Source organism: Athene noctua, chromosome 14, assembly GCF_965140245.1.
Source record: "Athene noctua chromosome 14, bAthNoc1.hap1.1, whole genome shotgun sequence".
Lineage (NCBI taxonomy): Eukaryota > Metazoa > Chordata > Aves > Strigiformes > Strigidae > Athene > Athene noctua.
In genome coordinates this window covers 20,798,042-20,815,084 of record NC_134050.1, presented here as the reverse complement: position 1 = coordinate 20,815,084, position 17,043 = coordinate 20,798,042, and the positions used below count along the sequence as shown (strand labels likewise).

The 17,043-nt window shown below is 38.2% G+C and overlaps 1 protein-coding gene across 4 annotated transcripts in view; it reads right to left on the bottom strand.

Annotated features, from left to right (window-relative positions):
• Positions 1–17,043, bottom strand: part of PPP6R3 (protein phosphatase 6 regulatory subunit 3) — a 70,930-nt gene that overhangs the window by 15,880 nt on the left and 38,007 nt on the right. For 2 of the 4 annotated variants that reach the window (XM_074918448.1, XM_074918449.1), the window contains exons 15-21: positions 15,457–15,572; positions 14,986–15,071; positions 10,487–10,573; positions 6,790–6,887; positions 4,465–4,519; positions 2,267–2,397; positions 1,005–1,123 (exon numbers count right to left, since the gene is read on the bottom strand). In XM_074918448.1, the coding sequence (XP_074774549.1) occupies positions 1,005–1,123; positions 2,267–2,397; positions 4,465–4,519; positions 6,790–6,887; positions 10,487–10,573; positions 14,986–15,071; positions 15,457–15,572 (692 nt within the window). The remainder of the gene's footprint in view (positions 1–1,004; positions 1,124–2,266; positions 2,398–4,464; positions 4,520–6,789; positions 6,888–10,486; positions 10,574–14,985; positions 15,072–15,456; positions 15,573–17,043) is intronic. The other 2 variants (XM_074918450.1, XM_074918452.1) reach the window with 1 other exon arrangement.

Here is a 17,043-nt window from a genome sequence, read left to right as displayed (position 1 = left end):
TCCTACATACATTTTTCTGAACATTGAAAATGAGCATGTAAACTTAGGTATGGGCAGTCTCTACATTTCTCATGCACTAACACCACTGCTAAATTTCAGAAAAGTTTAAGGCTTTTTACAACTTAAAATATTTATTGGGATTTTAGATTTTGGAGCAACTGTGACTTAACAGCATCTAATTTAGGATAGGTCAATTCAAAATACTTCACCTACCCAAGGGAAACATGTTTTTCATTAACACTTACATACAAAAAAACAGGCTGAAAAGGAAGCTCTGACTAGCAATTAGAAATTCCAACCCAGGCAGATATGGGAGGAGACCCACATGGATCAAAACTTGTTTGACACACAGATGCCAACGACACCAATCTGACAAAAGAAAAGAAAACCCTTAACTTTTCCTTCTATTTTAATTTAATTCCTTACAGTCTAGATAAACACAGGGCTTTTACCTACAGATATTGCCAGTTTAACTAAAGCCAGCTTAGTCTACTGTGACTTGAACGTGAAAACTTTTAAACCAATCAGTTAAGTTTTCACATGAGAGTCTACTGATGCACATCTTTCATCACACATGAACCAGACCAATACAAATTCACTTAGCATCTGTAGGAAGTCTTGAAAGAGCTTTGTTAGATTAAAAGTTGATCTGAAAGGCTTCCAGTAAAAATAACTGTATTTTAGTTTGGAAGATTTACAATTTATTTGTTTTGCAAGCATTCAAGATGTATAAATGATTACATTTCATCCTTTCTGATTATTCCTCCCTTTTTTCCTCTTGAGGAGCAGAAACATGAGAGAGACTAAGTAACTTGATTCAAGACATGTTAGGATTCAAACTTCTCAACATTTGCATGCTCTATTGCAAGCAGTCTTTACAGGGGGAAAGACTACTTTATTAAGATGAAATAAAAACAGCAAATGAGGAAGACTCCTGCAAAAATAAGACTACTAGATCAAACACTTTTCTATAACTCAAAGCAGCTGGAAGAAAAGCTACGTACGTTCACTTAGGTCTACTTCCATTTTGTCCTCTGTATTGGTGTGTGATTCAAACAAGTCTTGTTTTGTCCCATCCTCTTCTTCAGAATCTGTACTTTCTTCGCTGTCTGTACTGCCCGAACTTAAAATACAAAGAGATAGTATACATTCTCTGTTTAGTATCAGACCCTGAGCACAGTGAAATGAGAGTTTGAGGCTAAAGAGAATTACAACAGCTGTAATTTCTGACAGATTAACTGAAGTATAATTTGTTATATTGCCCTTATTTCTCTCTAAAAAAGAAGGTTTAAGGTTTTTTTCACTGGATCACATGAAGAGGCTAGCCTTTTCCCCCCATTTGCAAGTAAAGGACAAAGATTATTTTTACTTCTGCCATGCAAAAGGGAGCAGAAACAGAAAGTAAGGAACCAGATCTGTGTACAGAGATTGTTGGATCTATTTGGTCTCTTCACAACAGACCAAATCGATGAAATACAAAACTCATCAACACCAATATAACAAGATATAGCTTGTTTTATTTTAAAATCTAACAAATCTATTTTAAAGTCTCCCCAACTGTATTCCAGTCCATCATCTTTAACTACATGCATACTTGAAAACCTATGGGCATCTCTCTCTTCCCCTTGAGCACAAACAACACAAAAAGCAAGGTAATGTGAGAAGGTAAGGATGTCCCTGAAACACATCACATTAAGTAACCACAACACCATCACACAAAATAATTGATTTTCTTACAGCAACACACATTTCAAAGCTGACAAGGGAAAAAGAGATCAGGTTTGCGACTCAAGCCACAAGAAGGTCAGAAAAGCCAAGACCACCCTCAGACAAAATCAGTAGATATCAGTGGATGCTGCACAGCTCAGAGATGCTCCTTCCCCTCAGTGCAGCTTCCTATGCAGTTTTGTCCACAACACACTACTGGTAGTGTAGAGAAGAGAGCAAGGTCTACAGAGGTGTGGAGCTGGACTGCCTTGTCCAAGCCAAGAATGGCTGAGCAGGTTTAAATTAGAAGAATAAACAGCACAAAATACCTGAACTACAACAGCTAAAGTGCAGGAAGAGCTGAGTAGGCAGAGCAGTTGTTGCCATCTTCTGCAAATTATGGGTGGAAGACAGACATTAAAGCCATCTCTCTGCTCATTTCTCCACATAATGCAGTAGCTAGTTGTGCTGGACAGCCTGTGCTAACAGTCAACCTGAAGACACGCTCAGTACTGAGGGCTAACTACACTGCTCTTTGGATGAAAAACACATTTCTTACCTGGAACGCCTCTGGGATTCTGGTGTAAATGCAATATGTTTTTCTTCCCAAATGTCTTCTTCATCAGAGCCCCCATCATCGAACTGCTGTATCCGCTCCTTACAGCATGCCTCAAACAAGGCTATATTACCCTAAATACAGCAAATGTATAAAATCTGTTTATGATTAATCATTCTACTTACATTAGTAAACGTTTGAAAATACAGAATCCTTTAGGTTGGAAAAGACCCTTAAAGTCATCAAGTCCAACCTTTAACCTAACACTGCCAAGACCACCACTAAATCACGTCCCTTACTAAGCATCACATCTACTGGTCTTTTAAACACCTCCAGGGATGGCAACTCAACCACTTCCCTGGGCAGCCTGTTCCAGTGCTTGACAAACCTTTTGGTGAAGAAATTTTTCCTAACATCCAACTTAAACCTCCCCTGGTGCAACTTGAGGCCATTTCTTCTTGTCATACCGCTTGTTACTTGAGAGAAGAGACCAACACCCACCTTGCTACAACCTCCTGTGCTGGCTTTCTGTGGTGGGGTTTTGGCAGCAGGGGAGGGGGCTACAGAGGTGGCCCCTGTGAGAAGCTTCTCGAAGCTCCCCCAGCTTCAGGTCAGATCCCCTCTGGCCAAGGCCAAGACATTTAGCAATGGTGGCTGCATCTCTGCGATAACATATTTAAGAAGGGGAACCTGAGAGGGGGTTGGGGAACTTTGTCCTTACTGTAACTCATCCTCACTTAAGTGAACACCGAGGTCAGTGGAAGGAAGGAGGAAGTGGACTGGAGCAGACGCTCCCCTGTATCCCATGGTGAGACTGCAGGGGCACCCCCCGACATCCACAGAGCTCACTGGAGGAACAGAGATCTGCCTGGGGCCTGTGGGGGACCCCTGGGACTCTGTGGGGAGAAGCAGCCCCCGCAGTTGTAGTTTGGCACTGGGAGGACTGCAACACGTGGAGGTGACCCACGCCGGAGCATCTCAGGCAGAATGTACCCCGTGGGGAGGAGTCACGAAGGAGAGTTTGTGGGGGACTGTCTCCTGTGAGCGGGACACACATGGAGCAGGGGAAGAACGCAGAGGAGTGCTGCCCCCCTCCCTTGCAGGAAGAAGCAGCAGACTGACTGCACCCCCCCATCCCCTGCACCGCTGGAGAAATATCAGGAACAAAACCAAGTCCTGGAAGAAGGGAGGGACGGGAGGTGTTGTTAAGATATGGTAACACTTCTCACTGTCCCACTGTCAAGTGTTGGTTTTCTTAGTGTTTGAGTTAGTGATGTTCTTGTTTTCTTTCCTTAACAAGCCTCTTTTGCCTGCGACTGTAACCCTGTCCTCATCTCCATGCCTGAGCCTTCTGATTCATTTTTCTCCTGTGAAGGGGCAGGAAGGAGTGAACTCAACCTCCTTTTCTCCAGGCTAAATGACCCCAGTTCCCTCAGCTGCTCCTCACAGGACTTGTGCTCCAGACCCTTCACCAGCTTTGTTGCTCTTAATTGGACATGTTCCGGCACCTCAATGTCTTTGTTGTAGTGAGGGGCCCAATCGCATCCTTAGTCCTGCTGGCCACACTATATATATGACTATTATGAAGAGAATCTTAAACCAGTGGGGGAAAAGTATTTCTTTAAAAGCAGCAGAAAACCAGAATGTCTTAACAACTCAAAGCTTGTCAAGAAAATATTCAGTGGTGTTTGCTTTACTCAGCTACTAAAAAGTTGAGTGGACCATCAAAGAACAGCTGGAGGTTTCCATCGTGCTTAACAAAGTCATGCAGGAATGACATTGAAGAGCTTTTCAGATAACAGACTACTAAGCACTCCAGCTTTATCTTCTGTAGAGGGGTTCACTTCACCTCAACTAACAAATAATATTTATGGCTAAAGTCTCTGTCCTTACTTCCCTGTCACTGCAATCTCACTGAAAGACAGAAATAGCTTCTACTTATAAAACACAAGTATGCAACATGCACAAATCAGATCCAAGCCTGTTCTTGAACCTGGACACACAAATTAGAAGCAATTCTGTTTAATACCAATCACAAACAACTATAGTGTCTTCCAATTAGAAAGTCTCATGATACAAGAAGTAGTTATATTCCAAAGATTACACAAAGGAGTAAATGTAACAACCACCACCAAACCATGGGGTCACACCGAAGTTTAAGAGCCAGTAATTCTCCTGATAGCACAGGAATACATACTTACACTTTCATTTGTATTGAGGGTAAAGTTGATGTCTGAGACCCGATCAAAAGAAACACTACAAAAAAAGCAGATGTATGCAATAAACAAGATGTTGTGTTATGACATGAAGGCATTTCATTTCTCTTCGGTTTCTCATTTTCCAATAATAATATAAAAGAATAAAGAGAAAGTTACCAACATAAAACAGACAAATTCCACATTAAGGAGGCCTGGCATTCACATGATTTTTTTTAACTGGGAAATATTTTAAACAAAAATACAAAACAATGTCATATCTACCCTATAGTTAGCTGTGAAGATGCAACAAGTCTCACTGAAGTTAAGCAAGCATAACTGAAATTATAAAGCAAATCTCAAATACTGTACTCTTATGCACTGGAAAAGAAGTAGTCCTAAAGAATGCCTAATCTGACTATAGTCTACCATGATACAGCTCAAAATCCTACAGTTTTTATACCTTCTAACTGATTTCACCATGCTATAGAAGGACCTTCTCATCAGGAAGAGAGAAAGTGAAAAAGTAGTAGTATCAACTTCTGTTTCCTAAAGAAAAAAAATTAAGTTTTTTTTTTTTTTTAAACAATTCACTGAATTTTTTTTCCAAACTGCACAGTAAATATTAGGCTTTACAGATCTTCCCATATTAAGCTACTAAGCAGTTTCACTAAAGTAATTATAAATATATCTTAGACTAGAAATAGCATTAGGCAAACTAAATCTCATGGGAAAGCAAAGAGAAACAGGAAGAGTTAATATATTCTTTCTATAGTCACACAGAGCACATATGACCTCTTCCTCTAATCCTCATTGCATTATAAAGTAGGGAACAAGGTAAGTTGTCTAAAGGAACATAAGTTTTAAGTGTGACTCAATTACTGTGCAAGTTACCATCTGAATTACTGTACAACAGTAAACTGGTAATTTAAACTGTAATTAATTCTTGCACAAAAGGCAACACTTAAGTAACTTCATCTGCAGTTTAATTCAACTCACAAATACATCATCAGGATACCTATCACAAATCTCAAGAGATCTGCTTACACAAGTAGTCATCTTTCCACCAAGACTACCAAAGGCACAATCTTAAAAGAATTCCAACTCCTGTCCTTGACAAAGTCCACTTGCTTCTAACAGAGTATCCTGAATTGCTTCCTCTCCCATTATATTTTAACCTATAATCTCAGCAGAGCATGTAGTGTAGAAAGACAGCAATACTTCCTAGATGCACATGCAAGCTTCAGACAACTATCACTTACTAAACACAGAATCACAGACTGGTTTGGTTTGGAAGGGACCTTAAAGATCACCCAGTCCCACCCCCCTGCCATGGGCAGGGACACCTTCCACTAGCCCAGGTTGCCCAAAGCCCCGTCTGACCTGGCCTTGAACCCTTCCAGGGAGGGGGCAGCCACAGCTTCTCTGGGCAGCCTGTGCCAGGGCCTCACCCCCTCACAGGGAAGAATTTCTTCCTTAGATCTAATCTAAATCTCCCCTCTTTCAGTTTAAAACAGTCATTGTCTTACAGAAGAGCACTGAGACATTTTATTGTATTTTATCCTTCTAGAAACTATCTTCAAGTAACAGTTTTTACTCTTACCTGCATGTTCTTGCATCCCAAGCCATGAATTATTACAAAAATTGAAATAACTATTTTCAGCAAGAACACCCATTCTTTCCCTGCTCCATTATAGCATCAGTATAATTAGAACTGAAGAAAGAGAACAGTTTTTGTGCTGGGTGTTTTTGTTGTGGTGGGTTTTTTTTCACCTGACCAAGACTGTTCTCATTTCCTCATCACTTACCCTATTTGTAGGGAGTCTTAACTGCCTTGACCTTGCAAACAAAGGTAAATTAACGATCCCTCCCTTACTGTCCCCTACACTCATGTGTTGTTCCTGTCATATTTTCCAGGAAAAATTAAGAGTAAAGCTATTTATCTGGTCTGGTACATAGATTCAGCAGGGGGCAAAACAAAAAAAACACACCCATCACTGAGGCACAGAGAAAGTGAAAGTGCCCCCAGCAACGCCATGTCACTGGACAGACATAGCTCTCAAAAGCAGAGTTATAATTTAGTTATTTATTCACAAGCATTGTGTTCTCATGTTGGTACAGCCAGGTCACCAGAAATAGAAGCTTTGCTTTCCTCTCTAAACCGTTCAGGGAGGCTTCTATCAATACACAGAGATAGTACAAAAAGACAGAACTGATTGGCAACTGCCTTGCATTAGTAGAGGGCTTGTCTTTATCATCAGCAAAACCAATACACAATAAGAAAGGAAATTCCCGAGACTATAGTCAAAGCCAGTATAACATTATACTCACTTGCCGATGTCATCTTGATCAGCAAACTTCTCATCGTTGAAGCCAAACTGGTCAATAAAATTGGACGTCATTTGTTGCATCTGATAATCAGAAAAGGCCTGGCAACCCCAGGACCAACGACAGTGATATAATGATTCTAATAATACTCTAAATCCTATTTGCCCATTTTGCTCCAAAGAAATAAAAGTCTCCCTAATCTACACATAAAAAGACAGGAAAAGGATTTGTCTAAACTGTTGACTTTTAAATGGTAATGCTGACTACACACCTACTTATATTTATTGACTTGAAAGCCAGTCTAAGAACAGCTCTCAATAAGAAAGTTAAATCTCTAGTTTAACTATATGTTAATCAGCACCTTTCAAAATGCACCCCAAAAAACCCAGTGAAACAACACAGTATACTAGATAAAAAGTTGTCTTTGTTCAAAATAACATGAAGCTATAAATTTTAAGAACCAGAAAAGTACATTAGGTACGGACACAAGCACAGTTGCATATTTATCATGTAGTTATCACTAGCAATATCAGAGGCACACACATCAGCAGCATATATTCAACACCTACAAGAAGGAAACTATTGAACATTTTACATCACAATGCAGGGATACTGACTCAGCTGTGCTTTTTTTTTTTTTAAATAAAGAAGCCAGTGTCAGCTGCCAGCAGATGGGTATATCCACATTAAGGTACACATGGGCATTTTCTCTCATCCATAACAATAGCTTTTGTCCCTTATTTGCCAGAAATAAATTATCACGCATTCTCTAGGAACTTTTAATAGTGTTATTTCAATGTGTAAAGTCAGCCAATGCTAAGATATTCTAGAAAATACAGCTGTCACATCAACTCTCTTGGTTTCTTGCCCAGGTAGCTAAAGGGACACAGTATATAGGCAAAACCTTTGAAGAAGGTGGTAAAGCTGAACAAAGTGAATATGGAAAGAAAACAAGAGAATGGTCAAAAAAAAGCAAGTTTGGATTAAGACATTATGAAAACTGAAGGAAGAAGAAAGGAGATACAGAAGGATGAGATATACAGCAAAGACCCTATGAGGGCTAGGAGTGGGTCTGAAAAACCCTCATATTTCATGGGTCACTATACTAAGCCAGGCCAAAGCAAGAACTCTTACATTTTGATCCTAAAATTAAAAAAACCTGATAGTTCTTAAAAACTTCGGGATTTGATACACAATTAGTGTATCAATATTACACTGGTGGATCATCAATTACTGAGTGTCCTCCCTATGAAATAATTACTCTGTTTTACACCAGTTACTGAGCTTGCCTTTCCAGTACAGTATTTTCACTATTACAGATATTAAAAAGTGCACATTAGTGATTACCTCCATGGGAAAGAAAAATAAAGGAGTTCAACAGACTTGTACAAAAGGTGCAACCATTAAAAGCACCACTCACCAGGATAAAAAGAAAATTTAGACGAGGTTTATGACATCAGCTAGTTATGAAACGAATGGGAAATCTTATAGACAATTTTGATGTAGTGATAACAAGTATACAAAATACAGTTATAAACTGCTAGTGTATCTCAGAGCCTAGACAGTTCTAGCCTTTTGTCTAATATATTTTCAGTATGCTTAAGAGAGACAAAAAGTGGTACTAAGTTGGTGGAGAACAGAACAACAATGATTTCCTGGAATAAAAGTTTCCAGAGCCACAGCAAGACAGCACATTAAACACCGCTGTCATGAGAAACTTTACAACTCGGAACTAGGTGATGGAACACTTCTTCAAAGATGTCAGTTTTGAAGTGTTATTCAGAAACTTACATAAAAAGCATTTGTGAGTAAGAAGGGGGGAAAAAAGAAACCTTCCCTTCTGGAGCAAAAGGTCTTTGTTAAAAGAAAACAGTATCAAACTAAATTTGGATGCCAGAAGAAAGAAGTCGTAGCGAATGTAATTCTGCACAGGCAGAAGTTCAATTTGATGAAAATAAACCAAAGATCAATAGGCTTCTTTGTATTTCACTCCCTTATCCATTTCCTAATGAGTCCACTTGAATTTTGGAAATCCCCTTCTGTTTCTTCCTTCAACTACTGATCTAGACCTGGGTATTCTAGCTAAAGCCAGAGGCATCTTTATGAACTAATTCATGCAGCTGAAGAATGCTTTAGGCCATTTCAATGCATTTCCCATCAGAGTCTAGTTATTAATCTTGTCTAGTATCATGTTCTCCTCACTGGATACTTTAGAAACTGTATTTCACTAGCTTAGAAAAAAAAAAAGATTAAGAAGGTGGTGACAAACTTGAAAAAAGCACTGGACCATCTGCATTTCTCCAGATTAACTAGCAGGAACTGCTGGGATTGCTTAGGCACAGCAGGTCACTAAGAAGATGCATGAAAAGCACAGATATTTGAAGATCTTACTTTCTCACTACAGCTACTACAGATAGCACCCAACTTAATAAGTTTGTAGTCATCAGGTGCACCTTACAACCACAAAAATCACTGTATTAGATAAAAATACATCAGATTCTTAAATAAATGGTGAGCCACCAGCCACAATTCAAACTTAGACAAGCAATTACTTTTTATAAAAACTATAGTAAGATGCAGAAAGTAGCAAAGCCGGTCTTAGACTAAGTAGTTACAGCTGTTAGGGGGAGCTGAAAGATTTGGGTTAATAACCCAGACTAAGTAATGTGTTCCATGTAAGAAATTTATTAGCAGTCTTGTGCCGCATAGCTCCCACTCTTTCACCACCACTATTACAGAAATGTTGTCCTTCATAATGGCACCAATGTCTCCATCATCACACATCACCGAAAATACTCTAATACCATAACCATATTAAACACTGTATCATTATCAATTAGTCAGCTATGAAAGCATTAACACTTCAAGGTGGACACAGTTTTGACTTAAGCTTTTAGGGTGGTTGATATGAAAATTCCCTAGGGATTCTCAATTTTTTTTTTCATTAAACCAAATAAATAATTATCTTTGAAACATGAGTTGTCAAAAAGCATACACTAGATTTAAAAATAAGTGATTACTCCACTGGAAATTTAGTTCAGGAAGATTTGGCTATGTACACTTGCCAGGTATCAAGGGTCTATAAAGTTAAACATTCGAGTTGCTAGATACCACCTGTCACAGGAGCATACTTAACTCTTAATTTATATTGTTTGACAGCTGCAGAGTTCAAAATTTTGCCAAAAACTAAAAGCTTGTGACAACAAATAGTCAATCCTCCTTGTTTTTTCATCAAAATAAAGGTCAACATTTAAAAAAAAATCTATCTATTAATTAGCAAAACCAAACAGAAACCTATACTTGCTTTCAGAGCAATCACATTTGCCAGAAAACACAATTAGAAGCCACCATTTCAAACCTGTACATCTAGTAAAAACTCAAGTTAACACAGAAACTGTGTTCAACTTAGCCAGAGAGCTGGCATATCAAATGTGTTCTTAGGCATAATGAGTAGAGATCTGCATACACAGTGTGATCAAAGTCTAAAAACTGGAAGGCACACCAAGACACTGTGACATGTTAAAAATCATACCCTTGGGTTTGCTAAGACACAGTTGGGGGCATGCACACGTCTAGGTTTTATTTTAAACTTTCTAGATTTGGATTTGCCTGTGGTCAAAAATACAAGTTCCACTGATTTTTAAAAATTACTTATTTTTACAGAAAGAGCAACCCATGCCTTTAAAAGAATTCAACTCACCTGCTGCAAAGAGGAATCCTGTGAGAAACCAGTTTCTTTAAAGTCAATTTCATCATCACTGGAAGAATGAATGTGGCAGGTAGTAACCTACACAAAAGAATTGAGTCATTTAGTGTACCACAGCTACTCAAGTATACTCACACTATCTGGTGAATCTTCAGTTTCATATCGAGAAACAAGAAACTGAATTCTCTTCAGTTTTCCCAACTCCTATACCACATAAACAATCCCTGAAATATTTTAATAGCATTAACACATATATGAATATTAGATGTCCCCAAAAGAGCCAAAGCTTTTGACTACTTCAGAATGACTATTTAACATTAAAAAGCCAGTCCTATGGCTGACAGCTAAGTCAAAATGATACAAAACTTGCATCTTGTCTTTGTACAGCATGAAATACATTGAATAGCAAGTGAATTAGCAGTCACCAAAAGAGATCCTCCTCCTTTCCTATATGTAAAATATATAAAAATCAAAGGGAAACAGTCTTGGGTATCTACAGTATTTACAAAGAGACAAAAGAATCAAACTTCAGAAATCTGTAACCAACATGTACTTGCAGAAACAAATGCAGTTGTTGCCACAGCAACTGCTGTTTTAAACCCTATCCTTGAAAAAATAGATTTTTTTGATGATCTGACATAGAACTAGTGGGAATAGTTTGTTCAGTGACAGTACTATCTAAGCAACATGTTCTTGGAGGTACTTATCTTCAATCAGAACAGCACTCCAAAAGTAATTTTAGCTGGGACAGCAATTAGCTAAAGTAACAGTAGTGACAGTTGACCCTAAGATTTCATCCTCCATGTAGGATCCCTAGTATAAAGCCAATCTACAAATGACAAACTTTATACTGCCCTATAATATAATGTATTATTCTACACACCCCTAGAACTTCATATTACAGATTCTCAAGTGAAGTCAAGTGGTTCATGGATTCTTTTCATTTTTTCAAGAAAATACAAGTCTGTACAAAAGGTGTACTGAAACACATACAAGGTTTCAGACAAGACAAACACCTTTCTGTGCTCCCATAAATATCACAGGACAATGCTACAGTCAGGACACAAGTGCAAGAGAGAGATGAAGAAAGTTGTTACCTGAAGTATATTGTGCTTTTATACTTTTCCTCTGTTAGCATAACAATTATTTTAAAAAAAAAAATCTAATTGAGAGTGCTTTATTCTTGCACATCTACCATTGAGCCCTGCACTGCAATTTGCATACTAGAGATACCCTGACTTTCAAGTTAGTGAATTCCTGACCTATCAACACTAAAACTGCCAATAAGCAAGAAGAATAGTAACGCACCAAAAAAATCTCTGGGCTTGTTGTGTCTGGAGAAGAGCTGTGATATCAATGTTCTTGCAAAGTCTGCACACTTCAAGGTAATCATACGGCATACCATATCACAACCTCAGCTGCCCCTGATACTGCCCCCCTCACATGGGCACATTTTGAGAGGACAGAATGTAATACAACTACAACTTGTCAGGGGAAGATACCCAAAACCAAGTATGAAGTTGTTTCTTTAGTTTTAGTTACTATTAACAAACATGTTAATCCCCAGTAGAAATCCTGCCCTTACTGCTGTAACAGAAACAAGCTCAGGACTCTTAGACAGAAGTGTCTTCTCCAAACTCTCCCTTTGGGAACCACCAGGACATAAGGCCTAAAGATACAAGAGTTACTTCTCTTGCTTTCTGACAGCTGCTGTAGTTAAAGTATAAACCTGAAAGAAGAAATTAGCATTACTCCACCCTAATAAATAAAAGGTGGAATTATGCCAGGGAAGGGAGTAGGAATGACCACTGCAAATTCCAGCAGTTCCTTTCCTCACTGTTCAGAGCAGTTGCTTTCTAACACTAACACACAGAACAGGCACTTTTCACAAATAATTCATTCTAATGTGTGACATTTTCTGGTAATATTGAGAGGGATCTTCTTTAAGAAAAAGGAACTACATGGTGATTTTTAAGGCAACCATGAACAATTTGTCCTGTAGACTCATTTTTAGGTTTAAGGGAGGTATATTCTCCTCACCTAGTCTTTAAGTATATCCCACAAATATTCAATATCATGACTCATGTTGGAAGGATGCCATAAGGAGACACTACTTATGTTATACAAAGTCTCTTGTACAAACCTAGTATTACAAATTGTATAGCATTCTTCACTGTACCACCACACCTCATCTAAAGAGAAAATGAACAATTACTCCACATTTGTTGAATCTTCAGCATGGTAAGCATAAGTAGATAGGCTTAGTGAAGTACTGCCTACCTTCTACAAGGACAATTAGTAGTAGGAAAACAGAAATAAGCTTCCTGTAAAGTGCTTGGGGGAAATTCTGAGATAGTTCTGCTACACAGCCACTTCTAAGCCTGCAGTTATTGTTGTTTTAGAAAACCTAACAAGAACTTGTTAGAAAGACAGAAGAGCCTAAAGAGGGAGAAAGAGAATGGAAGGGATAAAGTGTTGATAGATTCACAATCAACAACCCTGATGCAAAACAGCTCAAAAGAATCTCATGGCTGCACAAGCAGTTCATTACACATGGGAGCCTAGGACTACCCACCTTGGTTCCATCCATTATACCAACAGAGAGCTCTCTGAGCTCAAAATGCCTGAGGCATTGAAAGCACTCACAGAGCAGTTCTTTCCATAACCTTCACACAGCTAGCCAATTTGCATATCTTTAAATGAACTTCACATCATAACAGTATGCATACACATAAAGATTATGTCATATACCATGACTAGATTCTGCTCAACAGCTTGTGTAGGACAGGAAAACACTGAACCAAGTAAGTCTACTCATCTACCCAAGCAGTAAGTATAAGGCTAATCCATAAAAAAAATTAAGGAAGGTGTGCTTAAGATCTTGCTCTGGGGACACCGAAAATCCACACTTTAAATCAGGTATATAACTTTTCAGGTATAAACATTAGTTCCAATAGCTATTGTTTTACCCCAGGATGCTTTCATCAACTTACAGAAGAGCTCAAACACCAAGCCATGCCAAATCGTCCAGGTTTATAGATGGAAAGGACAGGTCTATGGAGACCAAAACATAGATCAAAAGTAGGCTATTGGGGGACAGTATGACTGGAAAGAAATACTGTGGCGCTGTGCTTTCAGGATACGTCCATAAAATAACTAACTTAAACCTGACTCAGTAAAACCAAGCTGAGTTTTCTATGAGATCTGTCTTTTAGTATCTCTTGCACCACACTGTACTGTCCATTACTGTTTATCTTTGCACTAAATGCTAGTCGAAGGCTCATGAAAATTGATCATGCAAGAAGAAACAAAGCCTATAATTTTAGAAATTCAAAGACAGTATTTTCCAGATGGCATTTTAGATACAAGAATTTGTTTTAATGCTCTGTACTTCTATTCAACTGAATAGTGTGGAGTTTGGAGATATGTTTTAAATGAGGTTACACTGTTGTTAGATCAAGTACGTCCAAGTAAATGATTACATATCTGAAGAGCTAATCAAAATGTTATTATTTATAAATCAGCTTAAAATTCTGCCTCTTTAGATGACTCTTCTCTTGGCCTTGACAAAGAAGTAGTTTCTAGCAATAGGAAAATATCATTCTACAAGCATGATGAACTTCTTTTCATTCACAGGCTCATGCAAAAAATACTATCTGTACATCATTTGGTCCTGTCCACAAGTTGCACAATTTCAGATTAATTTCCTACTGCTTCTATTGCCACACACATGTCAGCATTATGTTCCAGTTGCTATATTATGTTGAAATAGCAAATTTAGGTCTTATAGCCCAATTCACATAGCACCAGCAAAAGTTAATGAAGCCATGTGCAAAGCACTGCATTCCTGGAGAAGTGAGGTATATTAAAATTCATTGATCCATCTGTTGACATTAGAAACAGCCTCTACTTAAAGTGTCCAAGCAATTATTCTTAAAATGTATGTTTAACATGACTACATAAAACCTCTTCACACTTCTACTTAAGTTTAACTTTCAGAAAAAAGTATAATCACTACTGCTGTTGCAGAAGAAATGACAGAGGCACAACAACAGTATGCAAAGTTATTTAGCTTAAGCAAGGTCAGTAACATACGCAGTGGGATGCAGGCAGAATTTTCCTATTAAACTTGCATAGGCTCATTTACATACTGTAGATAAATCAATTAACACCAGCTCCTGCAGCTTTAGTTTGCACTCTTCAAGCAGACAGGAGCCTTCAAGGACACTAACTTGAAGCTGAAATGAAATCTTCCTCCTTGACAATTGTCTGGGATGAGCTACACAAACTGAACTACCGCAAGATTTCCATACAAAACATTAATGATATGGCTTTAGCTGAAAACCAAAGAATTATCAGTTCCATAGCTCAGCACCTAAAGCTACTTGTTGACACAAGTACATGGTAGCTGGGAAGACTGTGCTGCTGACAAAAATAAAACTAGGGCCCAAGCAAAAAGCAGCAATTTTTATACCTTACTCATCACTACTTACCAGGTCCACTGTATTCCTCTTGTTAGTTTCTCCTAAAGAGCTTGTGCAGAATGTCTCCCATCGCTCTCTGACCTCCTCTGGAAGCTCTAGCATAGAAACAAAAAAAACCCCCAATTCAATACTACTGACAACAGAGCATCACTTAATTTTTAATTGGTCTTTTCTGCTCTACCAGAAATACTACAAAGAACATAGACATCCTCCTAAATCCATAAGGATTACTTCATCTAGCAAACAAGTCCAAATTAGGTAGGTCGGCATCTCTTCACTTTATTTCAGGGAGCTTTGATACTGTTTGGAAAAAAAGACTTAAGCCTATGTTTGTTTAAAGATGGCTGGTTTTAAATTGAATGTATCAGAAGTAATCTATATTTTCTTCTCTTATCCAACCACTGCCTTTAAAGTTTGATCAAATTTTGAGGGAATGAATAACAAAAGCCATGAAGACAAGCTTAAGACCATTAGCATTACCTTTAATGAGCTGTTGGACTAGTGTACTGTTTGGCCCCTTATCCGTACTATGCACAATACAGTTTGCTATCCTTGTCAGATGACCCATATAGCCATGTCGTCTTCCTCCTTCAGCCCTGCAAGAGACAAAGGGAATTCAACTGTCCACACTCAGAGCAACTGTGCTACTATATTTTATTACAAGGCACTCCAGAGTCAAGAAGTTACACAAGACAAACAGTGTAGGTGTTCTTAAGCAGAAGAGTTGCATCCTAAAACCAAAGGTCTGACCAAAAAAGCTAAAGTGAGAGCCAACTTGGACGGAATTTCTAGCATTTAGCTGCAAGCCAGAGACAGCTGCTGTGCCAGCTTTTCAAGGTTTTGTGCTTTTTTAAAATTAAAAAAAAATAAAATAAAATAAAAATCAAGAAAGATCCACTCAGTTGGCCAGACAAACCTCCCATGAACTTGACTGAAATCTCTATAAAGTGGCAGCAGTTTGGGAAGTAGCTTATGTTATGCAAATACAAATCACACTACTTGATTTTCCACCATCATCATCTAACACAAGGTCACTGAAATTATGTTATGTCAATGCAAGATGTCATGAATGAAACATATCACATTGTTTACAGGAACAAATTGAGAGATTCCAGTCTTAATTCCATGACTGCTTAGGTAACAAAATACATTCAAAACAAGCAGCATGTGATGATGGCAAAAGTTATCATTTCTAATACAGGATATGCCATAAAGAGCACTTGTATTTACCACAGTGGACTGACTTGGCATTGCCTAGGCAAAAAGTCTAGTTAGCAAATTCTTATTAATCCCAGTAAATCAAACAGCTTTTTATTATGTCAGATTTTTAACAGAAAGCAGTCACCCTCAAGCTTCTACAGCTGGTCAAAATAAATGACAGAATACAAAAGCATTAAAAAAAAAAATCCTGAAGCAGCTAAACTAAAAATACCTTTAGATTATCTTTAAGACTTATCTTTTATATTTGGAGTCATACCTGTACAAAATTGCATAAAGGGGTGAATTACTTACAACAGTCTGCTTGTTTCTCACAAATAAATAAATAAATCCTCTTCAGGTAAAAGCAAAGTCTAAGGTTTACAATATTTTCTGCAGTAGTATTTGCAAACAGGAGACTATTTAATTCACCCACATGGTAAGCACTGGATCAAGAAAATTCTTATCCAACCGAAGAACAGCTTTAGCTCAGATCTATGAAAATAGCCTCCCATATTCCTCTCCTATGAGTCTAACTGCTGATAATGGCAGTTCTCTATTACCTCGGAAGAATGCAATATAAAATAGAAGACATTTGGGAGAGCATGTCTTCTACAGATAAATGAAGTCACACTCCCTTTCTTTGTACCACCCTCTTCACCTGCTTCAACATCCTTATCTTCAGGTCAGTTGCATTAGCCATGTGTTTACTATCCAATTCACAAACAGGAACAGAAGTATTTTGGGGAGCAGAACTCTCTCAAGTAATACACCAAACCAGCAACACTATCCCAGTCAGCTAATTCAGTGTTTTGACAAGTTAGAGCTTACATTTACCGTTCAGTACCTCCAGAGCCAAACTTATGAGCT